At 56.4% G+C, this 14,177-nt stretch overlaps 4 protein-coding genes across 4 annotated transcripts; 2 read left to right on the top strand and 2 right to left on the bottom strand.

The window, feature by feature from the left end:
• Positions 1-3,476: 3,476 nt before the first annotated feature.
• MICPUN_79414 (Drug/Metabolite transporter superfamily) lies at positions 3,477-4,625 on the top strand (the record flags this gene model as incomplete). Its single annotated transcript, XM_002500217.1, has 2 exons — positions 3,477-3,691; positions 3,827-4,625. The coding sequence occupies 2 exons, from the start codon at positions 3,477-3,479 to the stop codon at positions 4,623-4,625; spliced, it is 1,014 nt and encodes a 337-aa protein (XP_002500263.1).
• A 4,015-nt stretch (positions 4,626-8,640) lies between these two features.
• Positions 8,641-9,267, bottom strand: MICPUN_79335 (predicted protein; the record flags this gene model as incomplete). Its single annotated transcript, XM_002499725.1, has 2 exons — positions 8,641-8,820; positions 8,905-9,267. Coding segments are annotated over 2 exons (540 nt in total), but the record flags the coding sequence as incomplete, so codon positions are not given.
• A 477-nt stretch (positions 9,268-9,744) lies between these two features.
• MICPUN_55769 (predicted protein) lies at positions 9,745-12,525 on the top strand (the record flags this gene model as incomplete). Its single annotated transcript, XM_002500216.1, has 11 exons — positions 9,745-9,811; positions 9,899-10,284; positions 10,401-10,458; positions 10,533-10,784; positions 10,852-11,133; positions 11,177-11,503; positions 11,576-11,711; positions 11,777-11,961; positions 12,024-12,248; positions 12,310-12,429; positions 12,494-12,525. 6 exons carry the CDS (start codon positions 9,745-9,747, stop codon positions 11,413-11,415), a joined length of 1,284 nt encoding a protein of 427 aa, XP_002500262.1. The 3' UTR covers positions 11,416-11,503; positions 11,576-11,711; positions 11,777-11,961; positions 12,024-12,248; positions 12,310-12,429; positions 12,494-12,525.
• A 133-nt stretch (positions 12,526-12,658) lies between these two features.
• On the bottom strand, positions 12,659-14,034 carry MICPUN_53942 (predicted protein; the record flags this gene model as incomplete). The annotated part of the gene is made up of 6 exons (XM_002499724.1): positions 13,815-14,034; positions 13,639-13,692; positions 13,327-13,500; positions 13,134-13,250; positions 12,868-13,074; positions 12,659-12,796 (listed from the first exon to the last, which is right to left on the bottom strand). Exons 1-6 carry the CDS (start codon positions 13,881-13,883, stop codon positions 12,659-12,661), a joined length of 759 nt encoding a protein of 252 aa, XP_002499770.1. The 5' UTR covers positions 13,884-14,034.
• Positions 14,035-14,177: the final 143 nt, after the last annotated feature.

The raw sequence follows: 14,177 nt of genomic DNA, 5'->3' as shown, positions 1-14,177 counted from the left end.
TCGGCCATCGTAAACGCAGGTCGACCGGCAGCAAGCGCATCTTCGACGGTGCGGGCAGCAAGAGCAACCTCCAGTGGGGGATAGCTCGTCTCTGCCGACCCGCTAAACTCGATGGCTGGCGCGCGAACCTGAGTGGAGATGCGGTTGCGGGTGATGTTCAGGTCCCCCGACATTGACGCATCCTTGACGTCCCACTGAGCGTCTACCACCGGGGCCGAGAGCGGTCCTTTCACAGTTGCCTTGGCCGTGCCCGGCGCACTTGGCACGATCTTGTCGTAAAGTTGGGGAGGAATGCCCATGGGAAGTTTTGTGGATGCATCCTTCGCAGCCGCCGTAGCAGCAGCCCAATAGGTACTGTCATCCATCACCTTTTCTCCAATCGCACCCGGGCCGTTAGAAGAGAAAATATGCTGAATACTGCCCGGGAGCCATCCAACACTCGCGTCAGAATCCATACCCGCGCTTGCGACGTTTAACGCCGGAGATGTCTGGTCCTGGACAGGCGCGGCTCGCGTCGTCGCCGCACCCTTCAAGGTGAGAGACGCCACCACACTCTTGGGGTCAAAACCCTCAGCCTCGAGTTCAATGTCGACAGCCTCGGGATTGGACAGCGCACCCTGATCAATCATGATCGTTCCGGACGCGCGCGCTTCGCCGCCAGCCACGGGGCTCACCTCCGCCTCGTGAAGCGTCACCTTCTGCGCCCAGGTGTCAACCGTGAAAACCGCGCGGGCATCCTTAACGGCAAATGCATCGTACGCTGCGATCGCTCCCTCGGACGCTCCAGCCCTCACGGCATCCTCGGCGAGCGCCACTTCCGTCCCAGGCACGCCGCGCCTGATGTCCGCCGGCTTTGGGGGGATGGTCTCCGCCGAACCCGTGAAGATGGGGTATTCAAGTGGACCGCCGACGTACAGAAAGCCCCGCACCGCACCGGCCAAGGGACGTGGGGGAGGCTTCACTCCGAGCGTTTCTCGGAGGGCGTGCGCATCGACGCCCGAGACCTGAGCGGATATGCGATATTCTCCGCTGCGACCGGATCCCGGCTGCAGGTTCTTCGGCCGCAATTCTCCCTTATCCCTCATCTCCTTCAGCTGCTTCACGTTCTTTTCGCCCGGTGCAAGATCCATGTCACCAGAAGCAGTGATCGGTACCGCGCCGTAGAAACCCTTGCCGCCATGAAGGTACATCCTAGTCCCTTCGAACACGAGATCAACGTCCGTGTCCGCGAAACTGTCCGTGCTATCCCAGAAATGCAGGTTGACGCCGCGGCACCGAATCTGCCCACCGAAATCTGGAAACTTCCATGACTCGCGCGTGTGAGAGCGAAGACGAAGCTCCCCATCGACCCTTCCGGCGCTGACATCGATCGGAAGCCCGGGGATTGTCCTCTCCACGACGGCAGCGCTTGTGTTGTTAAGCTGGACGCGAACCTTCAAGTCAGCCAGGCCCTTGTCCGCCGATCGCGAGCCTTCCTTGCCGTTTCCGTCGCCAACGCCGGCATTGTTGTTGGCCGGCACCAAGGAAAGGAAGCATCGAATATGACCGCCGTCGTTGCCGCGCGCGATCTCCCTGGCCAGCGACTTTTTCTCCGCGGCGGTTTGTTCGGCGCGCAGGTTTCTCGGCGCGGTCTCGCTCCTCATCGTCACCGGTCGCTGACTCGGTGGTACGCTGCGGCTCACCGGATTGGCCTGTATGTCCAGTTCCAGACGACCCCTCCTGCTCATCGACACCGTGCCGTTCACGCGCTTGAGTAGACGAGGGTCCGGGTCTCCAGCCAGATGGAGGGATGCGGTGCCGTTTACCACACGGACGGACTCGAGCGCGAGCTTGACACCGGCACCTTCACCGTCTGCCGCATCGCCTGGACCGCCGCGCTTGGGGATGGTGATCGTGGGCCTGGCAGACACCGGAAGCGTATCCTCGGGGTATCCGAGCCAAGATCCGTTCTCTCCTTGTCTCATCGTCGCCTGCACGCCCTCGAGATGCGCGGCAACCACGATCTTGAACTGCAGCAGGGAGGCGATCGGCCGCAAGCTGAGCTTCACGTTGGCCACCTCCACGATGGAGCGCTCAGCCTCCGCGGGCCCGATGACGAGCGGACCGACATCGAGGAATGAGCCCGCACCGAGCAGACCGGCGGGCCACAATCCCTTGCAGCGACCAATACGAATAGGCCGATTCGCAGCCTGGGACACGGTCGCGGACATCCACGGCAGAGCCTGGTTGACGAAATGCCTTCCGAGGTAATACGACAGTCCCGTCGACGCAAAGAGTATGCCGCTCAGCCATAGGGCGTATATCCCGAGTCGAGTCAGCACGAATCGTCGCCACTCCCTCCACGCTCCCGAGAGGGCCTCGGCCGTCAGCCTGGGCCAATCGTCCTCCATCACGGCGTCGAGCCGTGCCCCCTCCACCGTCTGCCCCCGGAGCTGAGCCTCGCGCTCCGCGAAGCTCTCAAGCACGTCGACGTCATCAGAGTCGAAAGGACCCTTAACACCGTCCGTCTCCCCGCTCTCTTCCGTACCGTCGCCGCCGTCGCGAACCCGCATCGACCGAAATCCCCCGAAACCAGCGGTCCAGCCGGACCGACCCCCGCCCTTTTCATCATCCTTGCCGCCGCCGTCATCACTCTTGCCTCCTTTGGGCTTGGAAACCTTCGCAAACACGCCCGGGGACTGTCTCGACCTCGACCCCCGGCCAAGGGCGTAGAATGCAGGCCACGAACGGCCTATGCTCCCACGCAAAGGCGTGCCTCGAAGCGTCTGCGAGGGGGGAAATGGGGGCAATCACCGTAAGTTGGGGAGCGCGAAGGTCACGACAACGGGCGAGCCGCAAAGATTATCGTGCCAGTCACGACAACGACGAAGACGGGGAGGGGATTCTGAGGGGATCGGCGCTCACTTTCTTCATGCCGCCGCACAGCTGGACGACGCGTCTTCCTTGTGAAGAGACGCGCGCAAAGTCTGCGGGTGCCCCGGAACCCGGATGGGTCACCGAAAACCGGACAGATACACCCGAGGCCCCCACTGTTAACACCATTTTTCGGCGGGTTGCAGGGCGCCCCCGCGAGACCCCGGAACCCGCTACTCACGCCTCCGGTCCGACGCCCCGGAACCTCCTCTCGCCGAGGCGCGATCGAGGGACTCCACCCGAGTCCCTAGGTGGTGCGCGTAAAGCGTGGCGTCACGCTCCAGCCTGTGCGCCGATGGTTCAAACTAAAGCAGCTTTCCCACACTCCGAACTCGCCCCACGCACGGCCAAAAGTTGACGACCACAAAGCGGGCCAGCGTGGCTTTCACCTGCCACAACGGTCATCAAGAAGTGGTCATCCTGTTGTAAAAAAACTCGACGCGGGCAGGCGGGGAAAATCTGTGAGCACCGCTGCAGAGGACGAGGCAAACGGAGGAGGTCTGTGTTGCAGGGAGATGACAGGGAGCCGTATCGTCGAGTTGAGCTGAATCCTCCGCGCGCGCATGGATGCCATCAAGCGTCTCTTCGAGGCCCAACCCTTGGACAGCCGCTGGGTCTCAGGGCTCGCCCTCGCGCAGGGGTGCGCGTTTCTGACGGCATTATCAGCCACCGCCTCCACCGCGCTGGCGAACCGCGGGGCGAGCGCGCCGGCTTGGCAATCGTTCTTCATTTACGTTCTGCTCGGGGGCTTTTACGTGCCGTATCACGCTCGGCAGAAGTCGCGAGAGTCGGAGGCCGACGACGCGAGCGGCGCGGGCGGTCACGGGACGGGATTCACGGAGCCTGCACCACCGCCGCCTTCCTCGCCGCCGCTCTCGACGGGCCTGACCCCCCAAGGAACGAGCTCGAGTAGCCGGACTCCCGCACGATACGCGCTTCTGGCATTCATTGACACGCAGGCCAACTACTGGATCGTGAAGGCGTTCAGATACACCTCTCTGACGAGCGTGACGCTCCTCGACTGCGCGGCGGTGCCCTTCTCCATGGCGCTGTCGATTGCCATACTCGGCAGCAGCTACTCCAGGGCTCATATCGCGGGCTGCGCGTTATCGTTCTGCGGGCTCGCGCTGCTCGTGCTCACGGATACGAAGAGCGGTGGAGGATCCGGCGGTTCCAACCCTCCGCTTGGCGACTTCATGGTCATCGTAGCTGCGGCGCTCTATGCGTCGTCAAACGTGCTGCAGGAGAGGGCGCTGCTGGAGGGCGCATCCACCTCGGAGGTTCTCGCCGCGATCGGGGGCATGGGCGCGGTCATCAGTGGGATACAGTGCGCGGTGTTCGAGCTCAAAGACCTCTCGAAGGTTGGCCGGGCGGCTGGCGCGGAGGGGTTCCTGGAGATGGCAGCGTTTGCGGGGTCGCTGTTTGCGATGTATTCGCTCGTCCCTGAGGTGTTGCGGCGGAGCGGTTCCGCCGCGTTCAACGTCGGCATGCTGAGCTCCGACCTATGGGCGGTACTCGCACGCGTTGTGTTCTTCGCCGGGTTCACGGCGGCGTCGTTTTTGTCGTTCGCAGCGTCTTTCGTGTTGGTGGCTTTTGGGACGGTTGTGTTTGCCTCTGCGGGTGACCCACTTCGGCTCGGTGGAGAGCGGCGACGTGAGTATGAGGTTTTGGACGAAGATCTGGAGGATCGCCCCGCGGCCCCACCTTTGTAGATACCTAGGATTAGATGCAGAGATGCAGTAGAAGGAGTTGTGGATTTTTGCGCGACGAACTGCGTTTTCCCTGCAGTTATACCACCCACTAGCCAGGACCGCCTCTCTTCAGTGTCAAAAGTGGCACCCCCTCTTTTTTGGAAATTGTGGGCACCCCCTTGTTTTTTCCTCCCCTCAGAGTGGGAGGCGCAACTCTCATCTCTCCCCTCCATAAATGGGAGGCTCGTCGGGAGGTACGGGCTCCATGCCTCCGCCGCCGTCGGTCCCTGTTCCGCGCGGCGATGGCAGCCGCGCTTCGTTGGCGGCAACGGGTCCCGTCTATGCGACGCTCGTCAGAGTCAGCGATGCGCCCTCGACTTCTTGTCTTCCGGACCTCATCTCCTTGCAAGCGCCCGGGGACGCCAGGGTGATCACTGTAGGAAGACATCGGCTCAACGAGGTGCAGTTGGACTGCCCGCGCGTGCCCAGCCTGCTTTCGCGTCAGCACGCGGAGATCGTGTGCGACGCGGACGGACTGCATTCCGTGACTGACAAGAACACGCTGAATGGGACGTATTTGAACGGGAACCTCATACCAGACGGGCCTTGCCCTCTGCGACATGGCGATATCATCGCTTTCGGCGGCCCCGCGAACGTGCTGAGGGAGAACAGGACGCTAAAAAACTCCTTCAGGTTCGAGTATCGTCGCCCGCTCACCGCGGAACAGTGGCGGGAAGCAGTCAATCCCCGGGGGCAAGGAAGCGACGCGCGAGCGCGAGATCTCAGGGTGTGTGAGTGCGCGAGGGAGGGTTGCGCATTGTGCCACCCATCGAAGCGAACGAGGCGAGAGGAAGGAAACACCAACCGCGATTCCACGACGCCTGCGACGGCGAGGGTGTCGCCACCGTCGCGGTCGTCGGAACCGTCGCCAAAGCCTGTGGAGGAGGACGACGACGCTGAGCTCGGCGCCGTTGGGAAATTTCTGATGCAAAGTCCCGGTGACACTCCTGAGGGCTATCGCAGACCCGGAAGGTCCGTGGTAAAGTTGTCTAGGCGCGACATGATATCCGTGCAGAGGATCGCGTCGGTTCATGCGCGTCGCTCGCCCGAGTTCCTTCGCTGCGCCCTGGTGGAGGTTGGCGCGTCGCTGGCAGAGAGTGCGATACCGGTGAGAGACGACGATGAGACAGCGTTTGTGGAGCTCATCATCGATCACTCGAGCGGGGGTGGGTGCTTCTCGAACATTCGTGACGCACTATCCATCACCACTAGCGCCTCGCAAAGCGCTCCGGAGGTTGAGATGACGCAGATGACGCAGGCAACGCAGGAATACGCCATGCCGTTTGCCTCAAACAAGGCGTCAGACGCCGTGGGCGCGGCGACTCCATTCATCCGACAGGTGTGCAGGGAATCACTTGAGTTGCACGTCGCTCCTTCCGGTGCGGTCACATTTGGTCTCAAGCTCTTAAGCGCCGGCTGCGTGTGGGACTCGGAAGTATACAGCGCGAAGGAGAAGTCGAGCACCGTCTTCAAGCGTGGTGACCTCATTGCAGAGACGGTTGCCCTAGCCACGTGGCCTCAGCAGCAACTCGGATGGGAAGGTGGGGCGATTGATGGAGATGGAGACACCAGCAATCGCGTATTCGCCTCTTCCGTGAGTGAGGTGGATGGGTACGGATGCGATATCGGTCCGATAGGGTGCATCGCGATTGCGGAGGGGATGCTAAAACCGCGGCAAACAGTGGATGGGCGCTGGATTTTCAATGCTTCCTTGAGAGGAATTCGGCTTGGAAAGAATCCTCGTATTGGGGATGATGGGTGTTGCGCGCTTGCTGATGCACTTAACCCAAAGGCATGCATCTCAGGCGCCATCGTATTCAACGGCTCACTCGCAGTCTTGGATCTCTCTGGATGTGCCATTGGACCAAAAGGTGCTGTAGCGCTTGCCAATGCTCTGAAGCTTGTGTCAAGTTCGAACACAGATTGGGTTTTCCCGTCAAACTTGAGGGCGCTGAAACTCTCTGGTAACCGCATCGGGACCGAAGGAGCACGCGCCATGGCCAGCCTACTCATACCTCTGCCGAACGAAGGCTCAGGGACCTGGTCGTTCAACCCATCTCTCGAGATCCTTGACCTTTCTGATAATCATGGGATGGATGACTCCGTTGCCCAAGAGTTTGCAAAAGCCCTTCAACCTCGACGTGTTAAGTCGACCAAACGAGGAAGAGATGGCGGCAATGAAGCTGGTCAATACATGGTAAATGTTGCGCTGTCGGAGCTTGGATTGTGCGGACACTCCTTCTCTCAAGCAGGACTGGACATGATCACGGCAAGTCTGGATCCAAAACGCAACGGTTCTGGTGGTGCCGCCAGCGCATCAACCCGCGTAAACTTAGAGCGCACAAAGTCGATTGGACAGGACTCGAACTTGACTGACCAGAAAATGAATACTGTACTGGTCCTACCGGCGGCAACGGGCTGCGCGGCTGAACATCGAGATTTGTCCCACTGGCACTGGCAGGCATGGAGGACTAAACTTTTTCCTGGAGCAGACGGTCATGACTCGCAGATGGCTACAAGCAATAAGTTCATCCCACCTATTTGGCAACGAGCACTCCTGGAAGATTACCACACAGGGGGTTCCACTATACCGTGGAGCACAGGGTTTGCGCTTCGAACGGTTTTGCTGCAAAGAATGGAGGATACGGATTATATACTGCCTGAGGAGCAGGAGACTCTCACAGCAGGTCTGCCCGATTGGCTTGACGATGAGCTCAGATGCGTGATTTGCACCGAAACTTTCGTGAATCCGTACGCAATCCATGGATGCGGACATGTTTTTTGCCACGACTGCGTGTCGCAATGGTTCGACACGCGTTCGAATCAATGCCCAATTTGCCGGCATCGCCTTCAAGTGGTGAGCAACCACCAAATTTGTTTTCAATTCTTTCTCTTGCTTGCAGTTGTTGAGTGCCCAAGTGTTAACGTGTCATTTTCCCTTCCCTTGTGAATTCTCGCTCGCAGCCTGCGTCTTTAGCTTTGACGCCGTGTACCATGACACAGAAATTACTTGAGAGGTATGTATTGCCCTATTTACCGCCGAAGGATGTTGAAGCTCGCCGTGAGCGGGCCCGTGAGGTGAGAGACAATAAAGCGGCTAGAGCTTCAGAGGCAAGTCAGGTTCCCAGCGGTGGCGACAGCGGAAGGACTGTGAACATCGCCGCCGCAGCCGCGACGGCAGCAGCTATGCTCTTGTCAGGTAATCCTTCCCTTGGAGATGGTGCAAGAGCTGGTCTATCGCCATCGAACGCGTCCCTTCAGCAGATGCTTCAACTGCACGCGCAACGAGCGATGCGAGCCATGCAAAGCCGACAGCTCGCTGCACAGTCGTCAGGGCAATCGCAAGACGACATGAATGTCCACGAGGATTTGACACAATCGACGGAGTCTGCTCAAGAGGTGTTGAGGAACTTGCAAGAGAGTAGAAGACGAAGGCATGAACAGATCGCGGCGGTTCTGACTCGTGTCAGGGGGCAAGGCGTCGAAATTCCCCTGTTTCCAGCCACTGACGTGCCAGGCTCGCCTGCATCAGCGAACAACGAGGATCCCTTGGCTGCGATGGAAGCACTGCTCCTCCGTCGACGTCACGGAACCATGAATACTAATGGCGATGTCCGAGCTGAAGGGGTCACGTGGACTGCGATGAGCACAAACGTGGATCATTCCACACCATGTCATCACTGCCGAGCCAACATACCTCCTCGATTCCTACGCATGCGACGCGTGCTGGCAACCGGAGTTCAAGAGTACTACCATGCAAATTACGATTGTCTTCGCTCAGTGCATAGCGAGATTTGCGATATTTCATCGATTCAGGGACTCGATACTCTATCGGAGCAGGAGAGGCGAGTCTTGACTGCCATCACGAGTGTGGTGGGCACGCGGATTGTTTGAATCGAAGGCAAACCTTCTTAGTACTATGATGAGGGTTTACGTTCCTAGCTATAGCGTTCTATTCATAACGACATGCTGTCATTCATCATGACACAAGCTGCCCGAGATGCTCCTCATATGCTTGATGAAAAGTCTGTGCACACCACTTAAAAGGCTCGGCAATTGCCGACCCGGGTGGCAAGGCGGACGTTTCCATGAACACCAGACCCATCGACGTGGCCCAACGCTTCGCTTCATCCAACTCAACTGCTCTTTGCCTCAGCTTCCCGAGCTTCTCATCGGCGGCGGCGACTTCCGCGGCTGTCACCGTCCCATCGCCGTCGGCGTCGTAGTTCACTTGCCCGACAAGGTCGTGTTTATTGCCCACCAGCACGCCCCTCATAGACTTTCCTTTGTTCGAAGGGACACCCATGAGCAGCTTGAGGCCCTCCGCGCACGCCTCAAAGCTGTCCCTACTACTCTGATCGTACACGAGGATCACCAGGTTCACGTTGTCCAGCAGCTGCGTCACCATATCGCTGAATATCTGGTGTCCAGAGACGTCGCACACGAACAGCTCGACGATAGCATCCGTGCCCTCGATCGGGACGGGTGCCACAACGACGTCCATACCGCTCGTAAGCTTGTAGTTTTTCGGGAACAGCTTACCCTTGCTCTGAAACATCTGCGTCAGCGCCGTCTTACCCACAGCTCGACCACCTGAGGAGATCGACGTTCATCGGGCGAACCGTGAGCACCGGCGAAGGGAAAAACGAAAAGTTCGAGAGTCAATATCTAAGCATCAAGAAAGGCGCACGCACCTAGGACAGCCACCTTGGCGCGAAGAGTCACGGACATGCCGCGCACTCACTTTATTCACGCTACCCTCTGATTAGTTATGCTCACCTACCCAGGGCGATGTCGAGAGATCCGCCCTCGGGCCCAAGGAACTGAAGAGATTTGAAAATGAAAAATGAGCTCAAACACGGTGAGCGAAGGCGACAGCGACAGGACGAAAACAGACGCAGTTTCGCGAAAAAGCTGCGAAAAAATTGCCCGGAAATCAGCCAAGAAAAGCAGACAGAATCAAATGTGGACGAGAGACCTGGGCAGCGAAAAAGTCCACCTTCAGTGCAGATGAGCATAGTATCGGTCGCATTCACCGTATCTGCCGTAGGTTAAGGGTTCGGTGAAGACTGGTCGTGCGATGTACGAGCCAGACGACGAGGACCTCGCCGCAGAGGAGCAGGCGGCTTCCCTGAAGGTAGCCTGCCGTTATTCCCACGATCCGCCCTTCGCATTTTTCTGACGTGTTCCCTCCACTCCGCACCCGGGACAGGCTTGGGAGAAACACTACCAAGCTGAGAGGACTTGGGAAGACTTAGAAGAGGATGAGACTGGTAGGCTGCGCATCACGCATGGAGACAAGCAATACAGAGAGAAACGCAGGAAGATCGCGATGGCGGCGGCGAACTCGCACGTTTGCAAGGGGATGATTAGGTTCTTATACGTGGTGGTTGACCTCTCTCAGGCAGTCAACGAGGCGGACATGAGGCCATCGCGCCTCGCTGTCGTCTCGGGGATCTTGTACAAGTTCTTTAGAGAGTATTTCAACCAGAATCCGCTCAGCCAATTGGGCCTAGTGGTGACTCGCAACGGCATCGCAGAGCGCTTGACGGAGCTCAGCGGCAGCCCGGAGTCCCACATCACAGCGCTTAAGGAGAACTTGGAAGCTGCAGGAGACATGGTAGGTTTGTTTTTCCATTCCTTGAATCGTAAGCTAGGACTACCATAAACGGTGGAAGACGCACCTTCCTCGCCACAAAGAGTTAAGACTCACGAATGCCCCACCAACTCCAACAGTCCATCCAGAACTCCTTGGAACAAGTGCAATCATCCCTTGCACAGCTTCCCACCTACGGTGAGCATAGGATGTCCTCAGCTAGACTTTTGATGGTTAAAGGACACCATGTGAGATGTTTTCGCGTGTTTCAGGTACTCGAGAAGTTCTCTTCGTCGTGTCCGCCCTCTCCTCATGCGACCCGGGAAACGTTCACACGGCAATTGCTGCAGCGAAGAGTGCAAACATAAGGGTCAGCGTGGTTTCGGTCGCAGCGGAGTTGCACATTTGCCGCCGCATGACCGAGGAAACCGGTGGGATGTTTGGAGTGTCCCAGTCTCAGCATCATCTCGAAGATTTGCTCATGGCTCATGCTCCCCCTCCACCGTTGAACGAGCAGGCGACAAAGGTAAGAGTTGCAGGCTCAAGTTTTCCTGTGCTTTTCTATTTCTCTGAGCGCCCAATCCGATCTACAGGCAAGTTTGGTTGAAATGGGATTTCCACAAAAACGACCACTGGACAAAGGCGCATTTTTCTCTGGGCGAGGCGGAGAGTACGTATGCCCTCGATGTGCATCGAGAGTTGAGGTGAATCCAACACATCCAAAATTTGTGGAGAACATCAAAATAAATAACCCTGTCACATTTTTGCAGGAATTGCCTGCTCAGTGCAGCGTCTGCTCTTTGACGCTGGTTTCATCACCTCATCTTGCACGATCATATCACCATCTTTTTCCGGTCGCACCATTCGAGGTTCGTGAACGCAAAGTTTATTGCCGATTTCGTCCCGGATTGAACAGATCGTCCCGTGATTATGCAGGAGCTAAATGACGCGGCCAAACTTGATGCGACTAACTGCTTTGCGTGTAATTTGAAATTTGACCGCTCCGGTGCAAGGGGAAACGACGATGCACCGTCAGTTTGCCCGAGATGCAAAAAAATATATTGCTTCCAGTGCGACGTGTTCATACACGAAAAATTACACAACTGCCCGGGTTGCGAGATAGATAAAGCAAAAGGATACAAAAATAGTGCCTGAAAATGAATGACACGAAATCCGTCTACACTATCTTATTACGCTCTCAGTAATCATCGTCACTATCGTCTACAAAGGCTCTTTGGGTCCCCTGCTTTTCCAGTCCGATTCCAGTCCGATCAGAAAAAAACGAGCGTTTATCAGAAGATGAAAGAACACTTGCCGAAGGCTTTTTTGCAGATGTGTATATCCCCAAACGCTTCTTTAAAGCGGCAATGCGTTCAAGGCGTTCTGCGACATCGGCCCTCGCATTAAATTTAGGCCTGTTCGTGGGCGACACCTTGGAAAATGATGACGTGCTGTGCAAAAAATAGTGAGTATACCGCAGGCCGTTCTTTCAATGAGGATTTTGCATATAACCCACCTCACATCAGGAGAAACGGACGGCGATCTTTCGCTCTGATAGATGTTTTCCGTGATCGGTCGATCGCGCACGGGAGAACGCATTTGCAACTGTCTTATGCGTTCTTTGTTTCTTTCACTCTCGATTCTTCTGCGATTGACATCGTGAAAGCTCTTCAACTTGACTCTTAGATGTTTGACGAGTCTCTGTGGTTGTAAAATGAATAACGCAAAACATAAACTGGAGCTGTAACGTTGGCGTTCATTACCTGCGCGCTGAGAACAGCAACATCGAGCTTCGGGTCGGTGTATCCCTTTTGCTGACCGCACACGCCTAGGGAATTGGACATGATGGCGATGAGATCATCATTCAATCCATCGATGGCTAGAGCGAAATTTTCTTTCTCCGCGATGTAGGTTATGTGTTCATCTCTGAGCTTTTCTGCCATTCCTTTCGATTCCTCTGCGCTTTTCATCAGCTGTTCGTTGAATGCCTGCGAAATCGAGTGGCCGTGAACACTCAAGATGGGACGATGTTCGCATTCGTGCACGCACCTTGAGATCATTCAGCTGCAGCGAGGGCGAGGGAGACTTTCGTGGAGACGCGCTGGACGTGATCTCCTCAACATACTCGAGCAATGCTTGATTATCACGCTCCGCCATCTCGCAGCGAGCCTGAGAGATTGATGGTAGGTATTTAGCGAGATGCACGATGAAAATATGTAGAATCAGATAATACCAGGAGCACCTCTTCTGCCTTGATTCTGTCTGATTTCTCGCCTTCCGCACGCTGCGCGCGTGATTCACATTTATTTAGCTTTGTTTCAATTTCTTTTCGAGCATGCGATTCGCGCTGTTGAAGCATTCACGCATGAGATGCAATGGTGAGTTTAAACGTTCCATTTTACGAAGGTACCCTTCTTACCTTCAACGCGAGTTCCGCAGTTTCCAAGAGCCTGCGCGTTCTGAGGGATTCCAACAAAACTCCGCCATCTGCCAAGCGAAGCTTTTTTGCTTCTTTTTCAAGCGCCTCTTCAACTTCCTGAGGTTTTGTGAAAAACAAGATAATAAATAAGCCGGCTGATCGGAATACATTCCCGGTTTCTTTCCCACCTGCAGCGCGTCATTGAGTTTACCATTTTCCTCCTGCAGCTCGGCCACCACATCCAAAAGGGCTCGCTGATCAATATCCCGATTCGCTGAGGCACTTTTCGTATTTCCCTCACTGGATCCGAGCCTCCTCTCCAGCTTGCCGACGTATTCCTCCAGGATTTTTCGCTGCGATTCTGACTTTTCCGCGTTGGAGGTCATTTTATCGAACTGCGAACCAAAAAGTTTCGTTCCCGATTTTTTTGATTTCCACGAATTTCAAAACTCACCCTGACACGCATGTTGGCTAATTGCTTTTCTCGAGCCTCGAGAGCAGCGCGTGCCTTGCGCTCCATAACCACCGCCTCTGTGGCCCTCTCTTCGGCTGCGAGTGCGCGTTTCTCCATCTGAATATTGACAACATGGTTTGATGTGCCGTGAAGGAGTCTGTTTGTTGGGCAGCACAAGTTGAAGAGCTCTCACCTTCGCAAGTTGGTCCTTCCAGTTCCGTGCTTCGTTCCTGCTCCGTGCGATGGCTGAGACGACGTGTGATGGATCGTGTTTCTGAGTCTTCTCGTCTGACTTGACCGAAGGCCATCGTCTTGTCTTGATTCCAGTTAGGTTTAAAGCCTTTCTCGGTGGCGATATGCCGGCTTCCTTGGGTGTTGGCGGGGAGAACGCAGAGGTCAGGCTATTATATGCTAGTTCAACCGAGGCCCGCGAACGACATCGTAACGGCGCCACAAAATCGAATCAACTGCAGGTCTGGCGACATTAGTGGAGTCGTCAGCTTACCTCAAGCTTAGAGTCTAGAAGCGACCGATAACGTGTGCTGAAGACGTCAGCTTCCTGGGGTGGAGAGTTAAGAGAGAGATCGGAAGCAAATTCGGGCTCTGGGAGCGAGACAGGTCCCGAGAGCCGCAGAGACCGGGAAGCTTTCGACGACGTGACGGCTTGCAAATGACACGAACCTTTCGATATTTCTCGGCACTCGACGTATATCGCATTCTGAATATGTTATCATCACCAGGCGACCCCATAGGATGGTTGGAAATGAAACTTCGCGCTTAGGCAGAAGGCGACCCTTTCTCGGCTGAGGTATCACGGCAAAGTCCAAGATGGAGTGCTCTGCGAGAAGATCGTGTTGAGTGGTGGTTTCACAGCTCGTGATTGTTGGACTCGATATGGCGGTGCGACCGAAAGTCCCTCGGACGTCGGCACTCCAGACGATTCAAACCTTTCAGCAAAACTCAACGGGGCCATTCTCAGGTTGGTCTACCAGTAATGTTAACAAAAAAAAAATGCCTCCCGTATGCGTGCTATTGCTACTCCAC

The sequence above is a fragment of the Micromonas commoda genome, chromosome 2, assembly GCF_000090985.2.
Source record: "Micromonas commoda chromosome 2, complete sequence".
NCBI classification, from domain to species: Eukaryota; Viridiplantae; Chlorophyta; class Mamiellophyceae; order Mamiellales; family Mamiellaceae; genus Micromonas; species Micromonas commoda.
This window is presented reverse-complemented; position numbering and strand designations above follow the sequence as displayed.